At 35.4% G+C, this 20,912-nt stretch overlaps 3 protein-coding genes across 3 annotated transcripts; 2 read left to right on the top strand and 1 right to left on the bottom strand.

Moving 5' to 3' along the window:
* Positions 1-3,565: 3,565 nt before the first annotated feature.
* LOC133300223 (uncharacterized) lies at positions 3,566-7,038 on the top strand. Its single transcript, XM_061499742.1, has 3 exons — positions 3,566-4,223; positions 6,394-6,513; positions 6,713-7,038. Exons 1-3 carry the CDS (start codon positions 3,663-3,665, stop codon positions 6,722-6,724), a joined length of 693 nt encoding a protein of 230 aa, XP_061355726.1. The 5' UTR covers positions 3,566-3,662; the 3' UTR covers positions 6,725-7,038.
* Positions 7,039-9,307: 2,269 nt separating this feature from the next.
* On the top strand, positions 9,308-15,614 carry LOC133300220 (alanine--tRNA ligase, chloroplastic/mitochondrial). Its single transcript, XM_061499736.1, has 12 exons — positions 9,308-9,466; positions 9,588-9,931; positions 10,016-10,194; positions 10,287-10,365; positions 10,475-10,609; positions 10,716-10,865; positions 11,004-11,114; positions 11,234-12,151; positions 12,319-12,591; positions 13,290-13,499; positions 14,035-14,192; positions 14,637-15,614. The coding sequence occupies exons 1-12, from the start codon at positions 9,373-9,375 to the stop codon at positions 14,971-14,973; spliced, it is 2,988 nt and encodes a 995-aa protein (XP_061355720.1). The 5' UTR covers positions 9,308-9,372; the 3' UTR covers positions 14,974-15,614.
* Positions 15,615-16,854: 1,240 nt separating this feature from the next.
* LOC133300226 (endochitinase A2-like) lies at positions 16,855-18,381 on the bottom strand. The gene is made up of 2 exons (XM_061499747.1): positions 17,811-18,381; positions 16,855-17,634 (listed from the first exon to the last, which is right to left on the bottom strand). Exons 1-2 carry the CDS (start codon positions 18,235-18,237, stop codon positions 17,081-17,083), a joined length of 981 nt encoding a protein of 326 aa, XP_061355731.1. The 5' UTR covers positions 18,238-18,381; the 3' UTR covers positions 16,855-17,080.
* Between the last annotated feature and the right edge of the window lie 2,531 nt (positions 18,382-20,912).

Here is a 20,912-nt window from a genome sequence, read left to right as displayed (position 1 = left end):
GACAATTTTTCCATGGCTAGAACAAAAATGTAGGGAGATAAAGGATCACCCTGACGAACTCCTCTTGAAGGAAGGAAGTCACCTGCAATGGCTCCATTCCAAAGCACTGAGACATTATCAGAGTTGATACAATTCATGATAATATTTGTGAACCAGTGTGGGATTTGAATTTCATCCAAAATTTTACGAACAAACTCCCAATTTAACATATCATAAGCCTTTTCCAAGTCGATTTTAATTGCCATGAAACACTTTCTTCCTCTCATTTGAATGGATCAGCTCTTGGGTGATGATGATGTTGTCCTGGATATGTCGTTTAGGAACAAAACTAGCTTGGAAGGGAGACACCATCTCTTCCATTAGGGGCTTCATTCTGTCAACCAGAATTTTACTGAGGATTTTATAAATGACATTGCACAAAGAGATTGGTTTGAGCTGCTTAGCACTTTCAGGTCTCTTTACTTTAGGAATGAGGACCAGAAGAGTCGAGTTCACAAGGTGAATCAGATTGGGATTCTGAAACATCATGTTAACATCCTTAATAACATTAGTCTTAATAAGACTCCAATTCTTATGAAAAAAGGCAGCTGGAAAACCATCTTCCCCTGGAGCTTTTGACCCATTGATACTAAAAACAGCTTTTGAAATTTCGTCATCCGAAAGATTACGAGTCAAATTAGATAGCAGATCATCGTGCAGAAGGGGCCAAGTAGTCTTTGATTTCACCCAATCACGATTAAGGACTTCCTCACTAAACAAGTTGCTATAGAAATCTGTTACCAATTGATGAAGTTGTCTAGCTTCCTTCACCCAAATCCCATCAGAATTTTTTAACTCAAGAATCCTATTCGAACTTCTTCGAGTAGCTGTTTTAATGTGATAGAATTTGGTGTTTCTATCCTCATCATTTATCCATTTCACCCTGGCTTTTTGAAACCATAAGATCTCTTCTTGTATGAGAACCGCATCAAGGTCCTTCCTAACCTCCTTTTCTCTAGATTGGAGAGATAAGTTGGTATGATAATCAACTTGATTCTGAATTTCTGCAATACTATGCAATAGGTTAGTCTTCCTATTGAAAATGTTGCCAAAGACTATCTTGTTCCATCTTTTTAAATTTGGAGTCAGATCATGCAGATTCGTTCTAGTGTCTTTCACAACATTCCAGCTCCTAGCCAGAAACTGAGTAAAGTTATAATGCTCCATCCAAGCAATCTCAAAGCGAAAGGGACGATTTTTCCAACCTGTGTCCAAGTTAGACAAGTAGACCAAAATGGGACTATGATCAGAATAAATCCGTGGAAGTACCTTAACGCCAGCATCAGTAAAGGTAGTCTTCCAACTTGCATTAGCACAGGCTCGGTCCAGCCTCTTAAAAACACGATCAAGATGAAGAAACTTCGGACCCTTCCATGTAAACCAAGGACCTGATCCTCCAAGATCCAGCAGCTTGCAATTATGAAGAACATTTGCAAAATTGGAACATCTGTTTAAGTTAACTCTACAGCCACCTTTCTTCTCATCCCGATTTGCTATTTCATTAAAATCCCCAGCCACCAACCACGGCCCATTACAATGGAGACTAATGTTTAGCAGATCATCCCATAGCTCCTTTCTATTTTCTTCCCTAGGACTCGCATAAACTGCCGTGCAAGAAAAGGAAGGAACATGAAAATTCTGAACTTTAAAATGAACAAACTGTTTTGTGTGATTAATAATTTCAACGAGACCAGTCTCATCATTCCAGAGGATCCAAATACCCCCTGAGTAACCTTCTGCCTCTTGAACAAAAGCATGCTTAAACCCAGATTTTCGGATAATGTCAGAAGCTTTTTGACCACTACACCGAGGTTCTAGAATCACTACAATACTAGGCTTATATTTCCTAGTAAACAGAAAAAGCGAATTTTGAAACTGGGGTTTCACTGCTCCCCTACAGTTTCAGAAGAATAAATTCATTAAAAACTATGTTGAACGCAAGACTCCAAGGTTCTTGCATCCTTCATTCTTGAAATATCTTCCTGGTGAACTCTGTCCACCTCCATGCACGTAGAGATGGTTGAGGTTTCAGGATTTTGGATGTCGCTGCTGTTGTCAACTGATATATCAGGACCAGTTTTATGAAATGTGTCATATAACTGCTCTTGATTCTGGTTCAAAGTGCTATCTGCTTTCATCCCATTTTCCTGATCATGTTGATTTGCTTGCATAGGACTAACCGCCATGGGAGTAGCAATTGATGGAGATGGTGGAACGGGAGTATGATCTTCACGATTTTCACTCTGGACTGGACACCTCTTACCCGTGCTTGAAGAATGAGCCGCATGCATAAATTTCCACGATTTTTCTAATTTTGCGAGAGGATTTTAATCATCAATATATAAATTAATTCTTATTGCTGAAATTTCTTCACATTATTTCATATTTTATGAGAGAAGATCGAAGCATAAAGCTAAAACCACTGGTTAAAGAATGAAAAAGCTGAGATATTAAATTTAGAATTTCAAAAACTGTAACGGTTTTTTTTTAAATCAAATTTAGAAAATATTTTTGAGTTATTTTTATTTTGTATTTTGATTTTTAACTTTTAACTTTAAAAATAAAAAAACACAAAAAATATCTTTTTCCATAACTATATTTTAAAACAGAATAAAACATACCCATAATTTGTAATTGAGTTGATAAATTTTGATGGAAAAAAATTAAAATATCTTTTTTAATTTAGAGTAAAGCCCCTTTTGAATTTCTAACAAAAATTACGGTCTTTACTTTAGTCGTTTAAAAAATAAAATTAATCTTGAGGTACTTAAGAAATTCAAAGTGGACTTAATTAGTTGAAATCGTAGTCCTCACAAATTCAAAAAAGACCCATATTAATCTCTCAAAAAAATTAAAATGGATCCATTATAAATTTTATAGGAAGAAGCAACTAATTTTTTTTACAAAGAACTAAAGTGTGGATAGTGTTTTTTTGTTAGAGAGAAAAATTAGCTTTACTCTTTAATTTAATACACATCTTATCCTATCCTATCAATATATATTAATAAAGAGCTCGTTTGGTGGACAGAATAGGATAAGCGTAGGACATGATATGGGATTGATACGGGTAGGATATGATATGAGGCTGATAAGCCGATATCATGTCTTGTGTTTGATGAGCACCTGATTAACAATCTGATAAGATTATGTAGAAAGAGAGAGGAGAGAGAAAAATATATATATAAGGTAGCATGAGAATATATTGAGTATCAAATATTGATATCCTATCCTGTTGAATCCTAACTCAGCTCTCACTGTAGGATAAGAAATCATGTATTGAATAAGATAAAATGAGACAATAGGATAAGTTAATCATATCCTATTAACCCACCAAAACTAAATAAGTGATAAAAGTAGGATATAAGTCATCCTATCCTATCCTATCTTCTGTAGCCCAAAATGGAAATGGATCCTCTTTGAATTTTGGATTTTGAGATAGCGGTTTGTAATTGGGAAATGGGCTGAGGCCCATGAATAATCGTGTTAGCTTGCTAGCTTAAAATTAAAGATTAAAGATTGAAAATGGAAGATGATGAGGTGTATCTGCTTCTGTGTCTGTGAGGCGGTTTCTTGGATTGGAGTTCCAGAACCAGAACCAGAATCCATCGAGATCGAGAAGAGCGATGCCTAAAAAGATGGGGGTGAACACGAAGGCTGAGGCGGCCAGGGCTCGTAAGAGCTCCGTGGAAGAGGAGCGAAAGGAGCGCGAGACTCGAGACAAGGAGGAACAGTACTGGCGCGATGCCGAGGGTTCCAAGTCACGCGCCGCCAAGAAGCGCGAGGAAGAGGCCGAGAAGAGGGCGGAGGCAGCCGCACGTCGAGCGGAGGCGCGTCGATTGGCGGAGTTGGAGGAGAAGGAGCTGGAGAAGTCCATGAAAAAGCCGGATAAGAAGGCAGCCCGGGTGTCCATCCCCGTGCCGAAGGTGACGGAGGCAGAACTTAGGAGGCAGCGGGAGGAGGCGGAGGCGGAGGCTCAAAAGAAGGCCGAGGAGGGTAAGAAGCGGCAGAGTCGAACTGCTGCGGAGGAGGAGTACGAGAGAATGGTGCTTGTATCGAATACTAATAGGGACGACACCATCATCGAAGCAAGAACTGTGGAGGATGCCATCTCTCAGATGACCATCGCCTCTGATAGCTTGCCCCCCGATAGGCATCCCGAGAGGCGCCTCAAGGCCTCCTTCAAGGTACTCTCTCACTCTTCTTGTTGCTTCCAATACACTTTGCTCTATATAGGTGCTGCATTTCTCGACACTCGTCACTCTGGGTATTTTTTACTCTAAAACTTCTGTCTATCGATCTTCCCAGCACTTTGTAACAATATTCCTGGTGCCTTTGCTACTTTATCTTGAGTTTTACCCTTGAGATGATGCTTATTTTTGTCACTCTGGGTAGATTTTGCCATGGTGTTTTAGTGTTGCATGATTTGCAGGCCTTGCGGCTGTGATAATGGCTGATCGGAATCAATTCTTCTCGTGGACAAAATCCCCGTTTTGTCTATGCTAAACTCTCACCTTACATTCAATTGAGGGGTTTATTTGTCTCCTTAACTCGTGTTTTAGGGTTAGTTCCTCCTGTTTTCTAACCCAATCACACATGAAATATGCTGTTTGCATGTCTCTGTTCTGCAGCCCTTGCATTTTGTGGCCAAACTCCGCCCATCATCACCAAGGTTATTAAATCACAATTCAATCAAGAACCCTATCAAAATGTAAGATTCATAATGTATAATGCTCAATTTAATAATTTTAAATTAGAAATCAACAAAATAACTTAACCACAAGTCTCAGGAAACAAAGTCATAAGTAAAAGCTGAGTCACGTAAAGTGACTTTATGAAGCCTATGTTCTAGAAGAACCATAACAGGGCAATGATATAGCCAAATAAGGTGCATATAAAAGGAGTGAGTGATTGTGTGAAGCTATAAGAATGAAAACAAAGCAATTGAATGACTAAATAGGATGCATTGACTGCTTTTCAGAAGATTGGAAACAAGGAATGGAATAGTCAAATAGAGTGCATTCAATAATGCTCCTTTAGTTCCTTTTTTTAAACAATTAGCTTATTTGACTTTTCTATTTCTTTTATGAGAATTAATGAAAGAAAAGCAAAAAGAGGAAATTTTTTTTAAAGAATCGTTGAATAGTGCAATTCAAAACCGATATATGATCATGGTAGTCAATTGTAGCGCAATACGCCGGTTACGCTTTGTGGAGCTTCGTCGTAACCATTCATGCCATGCTGCACCAGATTGCAATAGCGGCCGTTGCAATTGCATTTGCAGCCAAAACGTGGCCAAATCGCAGTGCAACAGTGTCATAAGGCAAAATGTCAATTTTGCCCTCATTTTAAATGTCTAACAGAAATATTTGAAGGGTTTTTTAGTCTTTTTTTTTGTTTAACCCTAACCCACTCTCTCTACCTTTATTGCTCTTTGTCACATGTCTCTACCTCTTTCGCACATCTCTGCTCTCTCTCAGTTGTCTCTGCCCCTCTCGCTCTCTTGCTCTCTTCCTTGTTTGTTTTGGAACAATTTTTCACTATGCATGAATGTCTTTATTTTTTAGCATATATATGTGGTATATCTAGGTTCTATTGATTTGTTTCGCTATTTTTGTAATCGCAACCTGCTATAGCGCTATTGTGTTTTTCAAGGTTGGCCGCGATAGGCTGCAATCCACATTTGATAACTATGTATATGAAATTGTGCCTAGTCATGCATGATTTATGTATCACACAATTCAAAGTCATCTCCAATTTATCATGTGTTACAAATTTCTAACTTGTCAACTTGTATAGAATTGTGTGACACTATCAACTATGCTTTCAAAGGGTGATCTTGGAGCAATGGTAAAGCTATTTCTTTGTGACTGAAAAGTCACGGGTTCAAATCCAGGAAATAGCTTCTTTGCAAAGATGCAAGGATAAGACTGCATATAAAGATTCCTCTCACCCCACCCTCACTAGTTGGGGTCTAATGGGGAGTATTTTTTAACAACTATGATTTTCACTGCTTCTGTTGGAACCTGAGTTGGAGGTTCTCTATTTTTGGCAGCTTCCCCAGCCTCTGTTTGACGAGATTCTACTCCGCGGCCTTTGTTATTGACTTATTGTAATTAGTTATGCTTTAGATTAATGATGATTGTCTCTTTACGCTATGACTTTCAAGTATTAATGATGAATATGTTTTAAAGTTTTGAGCATCTATTATGTGTGTATTAGAATTTATTTCCTCTTTATCTGCTATATTGGATGGAGTGGCCACTATGTCATCTGCTTCATTGCTATAGCTTTTAAGGTATTGGCCACTCCGGGCCACTATCTGGAACTAACTACTTCAATTTCACTACGATGCAGGCATTTGAAGAAGCTGAGCTCCCTAAGTTAAAGGAAGAAAAACCAGGCCTTACTCACACTCAATACAAGGACATGATATGGAAGCTATGGAAGAAATCTCCTGACAATCCACTTAATCAAGTGAGTAATAATTCATTTTCTTAGCCATGGTCTTTTAGATGCTTCAGAGTTCAGAATCTCAATTTTATCTTTTAGGTTTCTAGTAGTGAGTTGATTTTGTAATTGTGGGCACAAGGTTTTCATGATTTTATGTGTTCGTTACAAAACCACGTAATTATTTTAGAACTTAAAGTAGTTTACCCTGTTGCGTTATGGGCAGATTGCTGAGTGAATGATCAACAGCAGCGGGCCTGTAACTGAAAGCAGAGTTGTAATGACATTTCATGACAGCTTGTATTGGGCATCTTCATGGTGTGGCGGAGCCATTTGTAGTTCATAAATACTATAGTTCCTGACCTACAGAATTTGCATGTCCCTCTTCACATGTTATCATAGGCTTCTTTTCCTTTCTTATTGTGATTCCTCAGTTGGCAGGATATAAGTTTGACTTTCTGTACATGCAAAGACATTGTTGTTATGAAGTTTGATATGACTCCCCTATTACTACGAGGGATAAGGCTCAATTAAAGTAAGTTTGTCTTTAAAGTGGACAAATAAGGGTATATCCACCCTTAATGAAATGAAGTATATTGTGATCAAAACTCATTAAATACCCTGAAGGTGGATATATCATTTCTTGTTAACTTATGAAATAAGTTCACTTTTATTTAAAGAGCTTTTTCTTACTATGATTGAGAGAGAAAGTCTTTCCTTAGACAAGCTAAGTCCTGTCACGTAGATTTGGTTTTTAAGCAAGATTTATCTCGTGAGTATATCGACTAGTAATCCTGTGCATGAAGAAAGCTAAGTATAAGGAAGCCATGCCTGATGTTAATGGAATTGTCGGATATTGTTTGTTGTGTTTCAAAGTCCCCAACGATTTAGATCTATTAGCTGTGGATATTTAATGACTGAAAGGGGATGAATCAGAGCAGTGGTAAAACTGTTCTTTTATGACTGGAAGGTTATGAGTTTGAATTCAAAAAATAGCTTATTTGTAATTATACAAGGATATGACTGCGTACAAGGATTATTTCTACTCCACACTCGCTGGTCGGATTCAATAAGGAGTGGTTTAGGTTGATGCCAATTGCAGTTAACCAGGCGTTTATGAAAGCTTGTATCATGCAAATGCCAATTTTGGCTCATCCCAATCACCATTTGTGATGAAGTGGAGCGCCTGCTGTGCAAGTTTATATGGGGCAAGAACAAGCGCACTTGATGTCCTTTACCTTGGGAAGGAAAAATATACATTTGGAAAGCGGTTCTACTATGCTAGATACTCTAGGGTGGTTCTACACATTAATAATGTTATATATATCTTCATACACTGGCTGCGACAACAATATATAGGAGCTATGCTATTAAGATGAAATAAAAGTTTGAGCTCTAAAGGGACCCTTCTTCGGATCTGGTGCCTATTCTTCATGATTATAATAGCTTCATGTTGTATATTCATGCTGTAACATTTTAGTCTTCTTTCTCTCCTGGCTCCCTGGCCTTTGTATATACCAAAAATAAAAATAAAAATTGTTCATACTCATATTCTGGGTGCGGCCTTGGCAGAGAGAAGAGCATTGTTTGGAATTGGATATTCATCGGTGATTGATTGAAGTGGAGAATAGAACCGTTGGAAGGGAGGACCGATGAGTGATTTGGGATATGTGGTGTAACACCGTCAACCCGATTAGTTCCTTTTATAATACCGAGCGCAATGCACACATCACAACCAACTACATATAAAACAATGACCTTTAAAATTTTTCTTGACTTTTTTTGAAGATCTGTATTGGGATACCAGTATATCTCTTCTTGACCTTTAAAGGCACATGTTGTTCCAAAATTTGGGTAAGTGGGCTGGTTCAGCCTACAACTATGGAGGCCTAATATAGGAATATAAGGAACTCTATGTTTATACCTATGTATATGTCCATGGCTAAATAATCTTCATTCTAGTACAATTCTAAACATAAAGCAACTTTCAATAATGTACACCCTTTTGGTATTTCATGACCACTAGCGCCACTCTTTGAAATTTATTCATACTTATAGCCTTTCCATTAACAAAACAGACTTCAATTCTTTTGGCCACTAGTCTAAAACTACACATCCATGCATAAGATGGTAAGTCACATTGGAACCAAAACATCCATACTCACGGTATGTGTTCCCTCAACTTGCACCAATTTCATCCTGTGGCTTTCAATGATAATTTAAACTGCAACTGATATCACAGACACAGAATCGTGGTTGGGCTTGCGGGTATTATCTTTCTGGGCCATTGCTCCTCGAGAACCATTCTTTTATCATTTTGGGCCCTCCTAGCTAAGGCCCTTCTCCTTCTTCTTCATAAGTTGAACGTACGATCGTAGAAGAAATTCGTTTTTTTTTTAGTACATTAAATTCGCTTTTTAAGATGGGAAAAATGTTGTTTAATGGACACAAATTTTTTTTTTTTTAAAAGAGAGATAAATATAAATTAGTAAGATTCATATTTTTATTTTTCAGTGAGACTTATATTTTTTGTGTTTATTTCTTTCTTAAAATGACTTAAGTTTGTGTCCTTCAAAAGTACACATTTTATTTTTAGTAAGTAGTTAAAAAGGAAATTTTATGTAAAAATATAAGCAAAAAAAAATCATAAAATATAAAATTATAACATAAAAAAATAATAAAAATATAAAAACTCTTGAAATATTGATAATTTTTTTTTCATAAAAACGTAAAAATAATTACGTCATAAGAAAAGTAGTGATAAATTGATATTTAAGCTAAAACTAAAGTATCGTCATAAAAAATTGAACAAGTGGTGACTGTGTGGACGCTGAAACTGAATCAAATACAAAAGAGGCTTATCCAATATCCATTCCATTCAAGCATATGAGTGGCGGCATGGAAGGGTTGGCGGTTGCAGCATTTCCACAAGTGTTGCCGCGTCCAAAATTCACACGCCAAAGCCCAAAAACAGCTAGACGTTATTTCTTACAATTTCTTTTTTTTTTGTTGTTGTTGTTGAGACCTATATTCTTCTATTTGCTTCCATTATTATTATTTTTATTTTTATTAAAAGCAAACCCTGTTTGTATTTTATGCAGTATTTGGCTTCAGCTTCGTTACTGAATTTCTCTCTCTCAAAAAGCAACAACAACAACAACAACAACATGGTGGACGCGATTTCCCCTTTCGCACAATGGCTACTGCATCATCACAATCACAGGCACAGGCACAGGCACAGGCACAGGCACAGGCACAGGCACAGGAACAAGTCTCAGGGAATGATAATCCTGTGAGTGGGGATTCTATAAGGCATAGATTTCTGACATTTTATGCTTGTCGCGGTCACAAGGTCCTTCCTAGTGCGTCTCTCGTCCCAAATGATCCCACTGTTCTACTCACTATCGCAGGGATGCTTCAATTCAAGCCTATCTTCCTAGGCAAGGTAAGGATTAAGGAATGCCATACGATACCCCATCTCATATGTTCTGTTCACTCTTAACTCTACTCTCACGCTCGCTCGCCTTAGGTTCCAAGACAAGTACCTTGTGCTACCACTTCGCAAAGGTGCATACGCACTAATGATGTCCACAATGTTGGTCTAACACCTCGACATCATACCTTTTTTGAGATGCTCGGAAACTTCAGCTTTGGTGATTACTTTAAAAAACAAGCTATTCAATGGGCGTGGGAGCTTTCTACCATAGAGTAACTATATTTGCGCCCTTTCCTCCATTCTTTATCTTGCCTTTACAAAACAACTCACCCTCCTCCTAACATGTCTTTCTTTTTACTTTTAGGTTTGGTTTGCCGCCTGACAGATTATGGGTTAGTGTCTATCAAGATGATCATGAGGCTTTTCAGCTATGGTCTGATGAGGTTAGCTATAAATGGATTTCCTCAAGCATCGTTTTAAGTTCTAACCCTGTATGAAGTTTCCACTTAGCATTTTGCCAAGTTTATTTCCATGGTCTTCATTCCTGTTCAGGTCGGTGTCCCAGTTGAGCGTATAAAGAGGTTGGGTGAAGAGGACAACTTCTGGACCAGTGGAGTGACAGGTCCCTGTGGTCCTTGCTCGGAAATTTATTATGATTTTCATCCTGAGAGGGGATATGTAGATGCCGTAAGTATGAAATAGTTCAACATTTTGTAATTCAAAATCACTTCAATGACAATATTTTACATTCTTTTTCTCACATTTTGTGGGTTGGGTGGGGGGATGAATGCAGGATCTAGGTGATGATACAAGGTTTATGGAGTTCTACAATCTAGTATTCATGCAATACAACAAAAAAGATGATGGTTCTCTTGAACCTCTAAAGCAGAAGAACATAGATACTGGGCTTGGACTGGAGCGTATGGCTTGCATTCTTCAAAAGGTATACATTGATTTGCATTGTTGTAAAAGTGACCACTTATATTTTTAAAAGTATTTTTACAGTCCGGCACTTGAACTATCATTGCATATGTTCCTAAAAGTTCCTTTTATATATATATACATTCAATGTTTTCTGCAGGTTCCAAACAACTATGAAACTGACTTGATTTTCCCCATCATAGAGAAGGCCTCTGAATTAGCAAATGTTTCATATGGCATTTCTGATGATCAGACAAAGAGAAATCTAAAAGTGAGTATGACTATCTTCGAACAAGCTGCAACACAATCTCAAATAGTTGATTTCAACCTATACTTTCCTTATTACTTTTAATGTATGTCATGTCTTTTTTATTTTTCAATTTATCTTAGATTATAGGAGATCACATGCGTGCAATTGTATTTCTCATCTCTGATGGAGTTGTCCCATCAAATGTTGGGAGGGGTTATGTAGTTCGGCGGCTTATCAGAAGGGTTGTTCGTACGGGCAGGTTGCTTGGTATAAAAGGTGATGGTAGAGGAGACCTTGAAGGAGCATTTTTACCAGTTATTGCTGAGGAAGTAGTGGAATTAAGCACACACATTGATGCTGAGGTGAAGAACAGGGCACCCCGTATCCTTGAGGAGTTGAAGAGAGAGGAGCTTCGGTTTGTGCAGACACTGGAGAGAGGAGAAAAATTGCTTGAGGAGAAGCTTGCTGATGCTTTATCAAGTGCCGAAAGAAATGAAAAGATACCCTGCTTGGCTGGCGAAGATGTGTTTCTTTTGTATGATACATATGGATACCCAATGGAAATAACAAAAGAAGTGGCTGAAGAACGTGGTGTGAGTATTGATATGAATGGTTTTGATATTGAGATGGAGAAGCAAAGGCGTCAATCACAAGCTGCACACAACACTGTCAAACTTACCATCGGAAATGGGGAAAATATTGCAGACAATATACCTGACACTGAATTTATTGGATATGACAGCCTTTATTGTAAAGCAATGGTAGAAAGTCTAGTGGTAAATGGTGATCCAGCTGTACAGGTTGTTGAAGGGAGTAATGTGGAAGTTTTGCTGAACAAGACTCCATTTTATGCTGAATCAGGGGGACAAATTGGAGATCATGGTTTTCTATATATTGTAGACGGTGAAAATCAACCAAAAGCTGTTGTGGAGATAATAGATGTTCAGAAGTCTTTAGGTAACATATTTGTTCACAAGGGTACTGTCCGAAAGGGTGTTGTAGAGGTTGGCAAAGAAGTGGAAGCAGCAGTGGATGTAAAGCTGAGGCAGCGAGCTAAGGTACAAGAACTGTTAGCTTACTCATTTTACTTTCTAGTTTTGTAAATCTTTACTCATTATAAAATTTGATAAAGATAAATCCTTAGATCATTGTAGTCATGCGTAATTCCAAATTCCAAACTTACAAGTTGTTCAAGATTATAGTAAATATATTTGGTGCTTTGCAGGTTCATCATACTGCTACTCATTTACTACAAGCTGCACTTAAAAAAGTTATTGGTCAGGAGACCTCACAAGCTGGTTCTTTGGTGGCATTCGATCGACTCAGGTTTGATTTCAACTTCCACCGACCTCTTCTTGACAGTGAGCTTGCAGATATTGAAGGGCTAATCAATGGATGGATTGAGGATGCGGTTCTTCTTCAAACCAAAGTGATGCCTCTTCCTGATGCCAAAAGAGCTGGAGCTATTGCAATGTTTGGAGAAAAATATGGAGAAGAGGTTGGATTTACTGCAAACACTCTTGATAGTTCTAAGCTGTAGGTTACATGTATCATGAACTGTGTGTATTTCAAAAGAGGACAAAACCTAGACTTTCAGGGATGATTTGCAACTAATGCTCTGCAATCGCCATTTCTTCTGACCTAAATTTCCTTTTTACCATTATTAGATTGCTAATCATACCAAAAAAATTGGAAAAATTTAAAATAGATCCAATTACAATTATCATTTCTGATATACCAATAGTTATCCTTCCTCTCTTATAAATGCACTTGCAAATGGACCACTGTAGTGAATAATGTACAGCATAGTGATATATTAGATTCTGAAAAACCTTTTAAGAGAGCATATTGTCACATAAAACAATGAAACTGTATTAATAAAGTTTAAATCCTAATGGCCTATCATCACTTCTACAACAGAGTAAGGTTATATGTTCTAGATTGTACACGTGTATATTTCTACCTCTGAATAACCAGGGAAATGAGTAAGGGTATATTTAAATTTTTATCGTTCGAGTATGGGAAACAGTCTCTTTGCAAAAATGCAAGGGTAAGGTTGCGTACAATTGACCCTCACATCTACCCTCGTAAATTGGGGAGCCTTGTGCATTAGGGTTTGCCTTTTTTGTCAGTATTTAACTAGGTTATATGATGCTTATGTAGATTCTTGTGGTTCTCAAATTTGATGTCCTGCAGGTACGTGTTGTAGAGGTTCCTGGTGTATCGATGGAACTTTGTGGTGGGACTCATGTCAGTAATACTTCTGAGATTCGTGGTTTTAAAATAATCTCAGAGCAGGGTATTGCATCTGGAATCAGACGCATAGAAGCTGTAGCTGGGGAAGCTTTCATTGAATATGTCGATGCCCGAGATTTTTATCTGAAGCAGCTATGTTCCACTCTCAAAGTATGTTTCTTGATCAGTCCTTAATTATATAATTTGTACACATAGGCATCCCTTTGTTTTCCTTACACCCTTATTTTTTATTTTATTTTTTCCGATTGGGTACAACAGAATTAGGGATGAGAGAACAAACCATCCTATATAATTACTTTGCAGAAGATGGGCATTAATCATAGTCTGGAAGGGTTCTCCACGAGCCATGAAAATACCTACTTTGGGATTTTTATTTGCTTTATGCCTTACGAGGATTTCAATGGAATAAACATATCAGAGAATGGAGCTTTCTTAATTTTTGGTGGTGCTCATACATTCCTTGTTGCATATGTTGCTCAAATACTTAAAGAGTATTTTCTCTGTGTCTATAATCTTTAATCTAAATCTTAATAAAATAGAAATTCCATGAGCATTTTTGACTTGGTCATTTATTGCATATGGCACCATTTCTTTCCTTCAAGCACTTTTAATCAAATATGCTGTATGCTCTGTAATTTTAATTTTGCATGTCTTAACGTTTTATAATTAATATCCCCTTATGAAGGTTAAACCTGAAGAAGTGACGACAAGGATAGAAAACCTTTTAGAGGAGTTACGGTTAGTAAGAAATGAAAATTCTGGTGTGCGTGCAAAAGCAGCAGTCTACAAAGCTTCAGTAATTGCAAGCAAAGCGTTGTTGGTGGGAAATTCAAAACAGTACAGGTAATATTTCTCCATTTGTTAGTATTTGTTGCTATAATAAGGGGGAGAGGGATATCTTTCCTGTTAGCAATTTCCTGATCAAATAATTCAGTGATATTGAGGTACTAACAATTTTGTATATAGCTCGGGAAAAAGGTGAAAGATGTTTCTTTGATATAAAAGTTTTTCAACTTTTTTCTCACTTCAAAGTTTTTCATGTCATAACCAAAGAAATCTGACAATTAAGAAGCAGATATGTTGCATCACATAATTTAATAGTCCCTTGAATATATTTTCTGGTTAATGCTACTGAAATAACTAGAACTTGAGGGGATGTCCTTTGTATATATATTTCTATATCTTGTTTAAACTTGAGACTCGGAGATAGAAAAAATGATATTTGAAAATTTATCGATCGTTGAGTTGATGTATAATTTTTATTTATTGATTGTTTAAACTTTCCAGGGTACTAGTTGAGTGCTTTGATGAAGTTGATGCTGAGTCACTTAAAAGTGCCGCAGAATATTTAATGGAAACCCTAACAGATCCAGCAGCTGTTTTACTGGGCTCATGTCCAGGTGAAGGGAAGGTTAGTCTGGTGGCTGCTTTTACTCCAGGGGTGGTTGATCAGGGGATTCACGCAGGTAAGTTCATTGGACAGATAGCAAAATTATGTGGTGGCGGAGGGGGTGGAAGGCCCAATTTTGCTCAGGCTGGTGGGAAGAAGCCTGAAAATTTGGCAAGTGCCCTCGAGAAGGCTCAGTCAGAGCTTATAGCTACTCTATGTGAAAAAGGAAACTGAATTCAAATACACTTGGCAAATATTTTTATGCTAAAGGAGCAGAAAATATTGATTCTTTGTTGTTCGAGACTACGTCAGTACGTCACAACTAGGAGGGACGGAGGCTAAAGTATAGAATTTTCTTTCAATTTTGGTAGGCATATAATGGAAGTTTCAATATAGTGCAGAGCTTGTAAAATGTTTGTCCATATGATTTTATTCTCCCAACAGAACTTGACCTGCATTCGCACACATGATTCCAACTTGGAATTTTTTACAGTCGCATCTCAGATTGGATGCAGAACTTTTTAATTAACTCTATACTATACATGAGAGCTAGTTTTGAGAGGGAACAGCTGCTAATTGTACTCACGCCTTTCTTTCTTGATTGCCCGCGAGGAAGTTGGGACCCCTTAGAACTGATGCTTTGTGTTGGTCATGGGAAAGACAAACGAACTCTATCTTTTTTATTGTTTTAGATTTCTCCAGAGTCACAGCCGGGTAGGATCACAACGATAGCAAAGCATTATATTATGTGTACGAGTCTCTCTATATACATGCATAGTAAATATACTTTCCATTTCAACTTTGTGCTATAAACCAGTATCCTCCTATATCATGATATGAATCAATTGTCATGAAAAGTTCAAGTTATGAGTTGAAAATGAATAAATAGTTTTAGGGAAAAAAAATCTATTGTTACTTTAGACAACTTTATCTAATGTTCATCAAAACGACGTCGTTTTGGAGTTGAAAAATTATAAAATTAAAATGATAAAGATTATTATAATCCATAGTTTAGAATAAAATTATCTAAAGTAACTTTAAAGAAAACAAATTCATAGTTTTATGCCTAACAATTGTTATGTGGATGTATTTCCCTAGTCCATAGTCAATGGCATGACCAAAAAGGGGCTTATTGTATAATCATGGTAATTATTGTTGAACTTGAACAGATGTCTCCTAAAGCATACAAGCATATTCGATCAAAAGTCTTGGAGATTTGAGCTTGTTTTAATTTTGTTTTCAAAAATATTTTTTATTTTCTGAATAAAAAAAAAAAAAAAAAAACATATTTGATAAGGTTCGTTCTGTAAAAAAAATTATATCTGTTTTGTTTTTAGAATCAAATTTAGAGAATATATTTGATTTATTTTTGTTTTGTATTTTAACTTTTAACTTTCAAAATAAAAACAAAAAATATATATTTTATTGACTATTCTACAAAATTGTTTTAAGAAAAAAAAACAGAACATTGTCCAACAAACTTCATATCTAAGTTGTTTTTATTTTGTATTTTCACTTTTAACTCTCAAAACAAAAACAAAAAATACACAAAATACCTATTTCATTAATTATTCTACAAAACAATTTCAACAATAAAAAAAGAACATAATCAAACATGCTCAAAATTTCCTTAAAGGGCATTTGGTAGAGGAAAAATATTTTTGTACAAGTAGGATCAACAACTAATAATTGATATAAGTTAATCTCTCCCATGTTTATAATTAAAAATAGATTCTCTCAAATTAAAATTTTATATGATAATATTTATATAAAAATTGTGTCTAAAATAAATGTGGTCTTAAATTTGACCTCCGGATAAACAGTTGTATTAAAACTTTGTAAGAAATATTATATATTTATAGATTTCTTTTGAAAAAATTTCACAAATTATATTAAAGTTTAATTTATTTAATGTGTAAAAAATAATAAATAAAAAATCTGAGCGAAAGATTCCACATTTAATGTCTGTCTATCTATCTATATTTCACGTGACAGGACCTAGTAGCAATATAAAAGTTCGAAATGAAACATGATATATCGGCCACAATTTTCAGCGAAATTTATTTGTATGACATATGCGAACCGAACGGCACATGAGATGATAATTTAAGAGAATGATAGTGGTGGTGGTTGGTTGGTTAAAACTTAAGAGGGTAACGTACGTCATATCGTGTGATGAATTAATGTAATTAATGGTGTTGAAGAAATGCAAGACAAAGCGTGTTTAGTCTGCATAGGTAGTGGACCAGTCCAGGTTTCATTTTATTTCTAAAGTGTGTTTTCTCTTGACATGCAGATGAGAAAACATCACAGTCACAGTCACAGTCACAGCTGGATGGGATCAGATGGTGTCGACCATTAATTGAAGAAGCAAAGAGTTAAATGGCCTCTGAGCAGAACAGTCAAGGTTGTCGCCATAGCCGACGCCGAGCAAATCACAGTATCTCTTGTAAAATCCGATGCGATCCTGCACTCTGCTATCCTGTCCTTTACCGCATTCGAGTCCACCATTTATTATATTTGTTATCATTCCGTACCCAGGAAGCCTCCCTGCCGCCCTATCAGCATCCGACGGCTTCCATATTCCGGTGATGACGTCATGGCAGGATGGCTTGGGTGACTGTGGCGTCATCCAGAACCATATGGCCGTCTTGAAGGAGATGATGGGATCAGTGGCGACGAGGTCTGGGTTGTTCAGCAAGTCCGCACCTATTGCTCTTCCACACTGTCCGTAGTTGTAGTTCCATGATATTTGGATGGGACCTCGACCATAGTATTGCTTCCCAGGAGCACAAGGGAATTCGGCGCTCGACGCACAATACGCACTTGGATTTTGTTCCCTAACAAAGCAGTATCCCCAAGCGTATGGTCCATCCGGTGCACTTGCCCACCCCCCTGTTATTATTATTATCATATCATCAATTAAATCAATCAATTATTTGTATCATATGTCATGTTAATATGTCATACAGTAACAGTATATATAATGAAAAATAGATGAGAAATCGAATATATATATATATATATATATATGTATATATATAATTAAGCAGGCAGAGACAGAGAGAGACCAGTAGTTTCGTGGGAAGTTTGGCCGAAGAAAGCAGCAATCTCCCTCTTGCGAGTGGGAGTATCGCCGGTTTTACCGAAGTTGGGGAAAGACTTGGCAGCTGTAATGAAAGCATCGTAGGTGTAAAACCCTTTCCCTTGGCACCCACCATCATCCCTGTGTTTCAGCATCTGGTTGAATTTGTCCCTCGATATTATGCTCCCGAGGTCACCACCACCACTTCCTCCACATTGGCTTTGGCATCCGGTGCCGCAGTAGTCACTGGTTGAGCCACACCACCCGAATTGGCTGCAACATAAACCCCCAGGGCACACAGCACCACCTGCTTGTCTTCCACATTGCTCCGCCATGCTTCCTCCTATAAACCACATTGACACTACTATTCCCAACCATCTCAACCCCATCTTCATATTCATATTCATATTCATTTCCTACTCTCTACTCCCACCCAAATCTATCTATATATGCTCATAATTTGTCCTCTCTTAATATAAATATTATTCATATATAATTTTATTACTTTGGAGACTTGTCAAGTGGGGCGGCTAATGCCTTTTATTTTCCTCTCTCGTTACTCACACTTTTCAAATATCCTGAAACAACATCGTTACAATTATAACAAGAGAAATACAATTCTCGCGTTGTTGTAAGAGACTTGTTATCTTGTGTACGTGGGATCTATTCTTTAAAATAAATAAATAAATGTTAGCACAATTTTTGATGTATGAGTAGGAAGAATATGTTATCTTATGTAACGTGAGAAAACATACCCTTATAATAATTATGTTAAACTATCGCTAAAGATGCCACTGATTACTGTGTTGCCCAACAAGGATTTAGATCAGGAAAATGCTATCTCATCATTTCTTTATTTCTTTCATTTTGAAAATTGCGTTTCAAATCACATAAAGTACATTGAAAGAAACACAAGTTAATTCATATTAATCGTACGGAAGATGTTTGAAAAGATTAATATAGATCTTATAAATAAAATAAAATAGACCTAAATAATAGCACATGGGCCCCAGATAGGCGGCTTCGCAAATGTGGGGTCAGAACTCAGAAGTTTGCTTTATCGGATTCCGATCTTATCTCACAGTTATTTTTTCTCAAAAAAAAGTCAGAAAGCGATTTTTTTTTTTCTTACAAAATAAGTTGACATGCATTCTATATTCAACAATGTTATTTGGTTTAAAATTTTTGTTAAAATACTGTTCTAAATAACTCATAACTAAGGGCCTGTATGAACATGGGCTTTTTCCTCTCCAATACATTCAGATCAGTTAACCTTTTTCTTAAATATTTCATATATAAGTGGTGTGCTTATTACTTTTATTTCATCTAATAAGACTCAATAATGATTTAGTATAATAAAAATGAAACGTCATATGAAAAAAAAAATTATTCATAAATATCAGGAGTTTGAATCTTGAGTAATCATTTTATAAAAAAAATTATCCAACTACCACTCTATAACTCGAGAGATTAGTCTCACAATAATTAAAGACAAAAAAAGACATCTAATGACTAATCTCAGATCTAACAAAATTGTGTCAGTTTTTCTATTTTTCTAATATAAACTTCTCAATCACGCAATTGTATTAGAATTTTAAGATTAATCTAATAAGAATTGATGAAAAAATAATAATAATAATAATAATAATATAATATTTCATTTTTCAATAATTAATACTTAATAAAATAATAAAATAATTATATTTTTCTTCTAGTGTAATAAATGAATTACTGAAAATACTATATTCTGTATCAAACATGCTCAGCATGATCTTCATAAACACTCTTATGTAGAGTAAATTCTAATTTAATTTTTAAAAATATAACATCATTTTATTAATTTATAAAATAAAAATTGTCAATGAATTTATATATATATATATATATATATATATATATATATATCCTTCGATTAGCTTAAATTAATATCATTAATATAATAAAAAACACATATTTTACAAAATTTCTGTTATAGCTTTTATTTTTAAATGTTAATATAATCAGTCCTATTTTTTTAAAGACTGATTAAGTTATTTCCTCTTCTTATTACATTTACAATGTTGTTTTTCTGTATTTTTTTATTGGGGTTAGTATTTCTTATATATAAAAAATATTTTTATCTGTTATATATATATAAATAATATAAAATCTATATTTTATTTTATTTTTTCTTCTTTTCAAATTGATTCTACACATTTATATATACAGGATATATGATTTTTCCTTGCAACGTACAAAATATTAATACTTTTTTATTTGTATTGAATGTAACGTTTATCCTTATGAAATATAAAAATGATACATTTATTATTGTACAAGTGCAGAGCCTCACGTCTACGTACAGTGGGTCGGTCCAATTTGATATCTACACGTAACCCACTAAAAAAGGATGGGTTGTCAGACGCAGCAAGTCTATAAAATGATAATAATTAAACAGGAAAATTATACTTATAATTTTTTTTTTTTTTTTACAACTTCTTACAACTATATTTTAACATTTTTGATTTTCGTTAATTAACAGTTATCATTTATTCAGAATTAATAATTAATTAATGAATTTAATTTATAAAAATCATAATCGTTGATTGGCAGGAATCAACGGTGTTAAGATATAGTTGTAAGAGGTTATAAAAAAATGGTTGTAAGTATAACCTTTCTCATAATTAAAATAAAGAAAAAATGTGTATAATTTCCATGGACGTAAAGTTATGTTATTTTAAGCAAGAGAAAGAGATAGATAAAAGAGAAAAGAGTGGAATGACACAAGTTGTGTCATTTAAAATGACAAAAAAAATTTCCTTAAAATAATTAAGAACTTTTTAAGTAAATTATATGAAAAAAGTGTATGTCATTTTAAATGATGTAAAATTATATCTTTTAAATGAAATAAATAAATAAATTTTGAGAAGAGAATGGAAAAAAAAATTAAAATATGGATCTAATCTCTATGCGAGAGTAAAATGACAAGTTATATTATTCAAAAAAGGGCAAATATTTTTTCTAAATTATATTTACCATTCTTCTTCGAAATTAAACTTAAAAGTGAACATAACCTTTATTTGTTTATTTTTAGTATTTACAAACACAC

This window comes from Gastrolobium bilobum, unplaced genomic scaffold, assembly GCF_033153095.1.
Source record: "Gastrolobium bilobum isolate Gb01-03AN ecotype WA unplaced genomic scaffold, APGP_CSIRO_Gbil_v1 utg6330, whole genome shotgun sequence".
Classification (NCBI taxonomy): Eukaryota; Viridiplantae; Streptophyta; class Magnoliopsida; order Fabales; family Fabaceae; genus Gastrolobium; species Gastrolobium bilobum.
This window is presented reverse-complemented; position numbering and strand designations above follow the sequence as displayed.

Bases quoted from the DNA above. Each gene is read 5' to 3' on its own strand.
- LOC133300223 (XM_061499742.1), top strand. From the start codon at position 3,663: ATGCCTAAAAAGATGGGGGTGAACACGAAGGCTGAGGCGGCCAGGGCT. The intron at 4,224-6,393 runs GTACTCTCTCAC...ACTACGATGCAG, and splicing joins GCCTCAAGGCCTCCTTCAAG to GCATTTGAAGAAGCTGAGCT.
- LOC133300220 (XM_061499736.1), top strand. From the start codon at position 9,373: ATGAGTGGCGGCATGGAAGGGTTGGCGGTTGCAGCATTTCCACAAGTG. The intron at 9,467-9,587 runs GTTATTTCTTAC...TATTTTATGCAG, and splicing joins AAGCCCAAAAACAGCTAGAC to TATTTGGCTTCAGCTTCGTT. The intron at 12,152-12,318 runs GTACAAGAACTG...GGTGCTTTGCAG, and splicing joins AGCTGAGGCAGCGAGCTAAG to GTTCATCATACTGCTACTCA.
- LOC133300226 (XM_061499747.1), bottom strand. From the start codon at position 18,237: ATGAATATGAATATGAATATGAAGATGGGGTTGAGATGGTTGGGAATA. The intron at 17,635-17,810 runs GTCTCTCTCTGT...TAATAATAACAG, and splicing joins AACTTCCCACGAAACTACTG to GGGGGTGGGCAAGTGCACCG.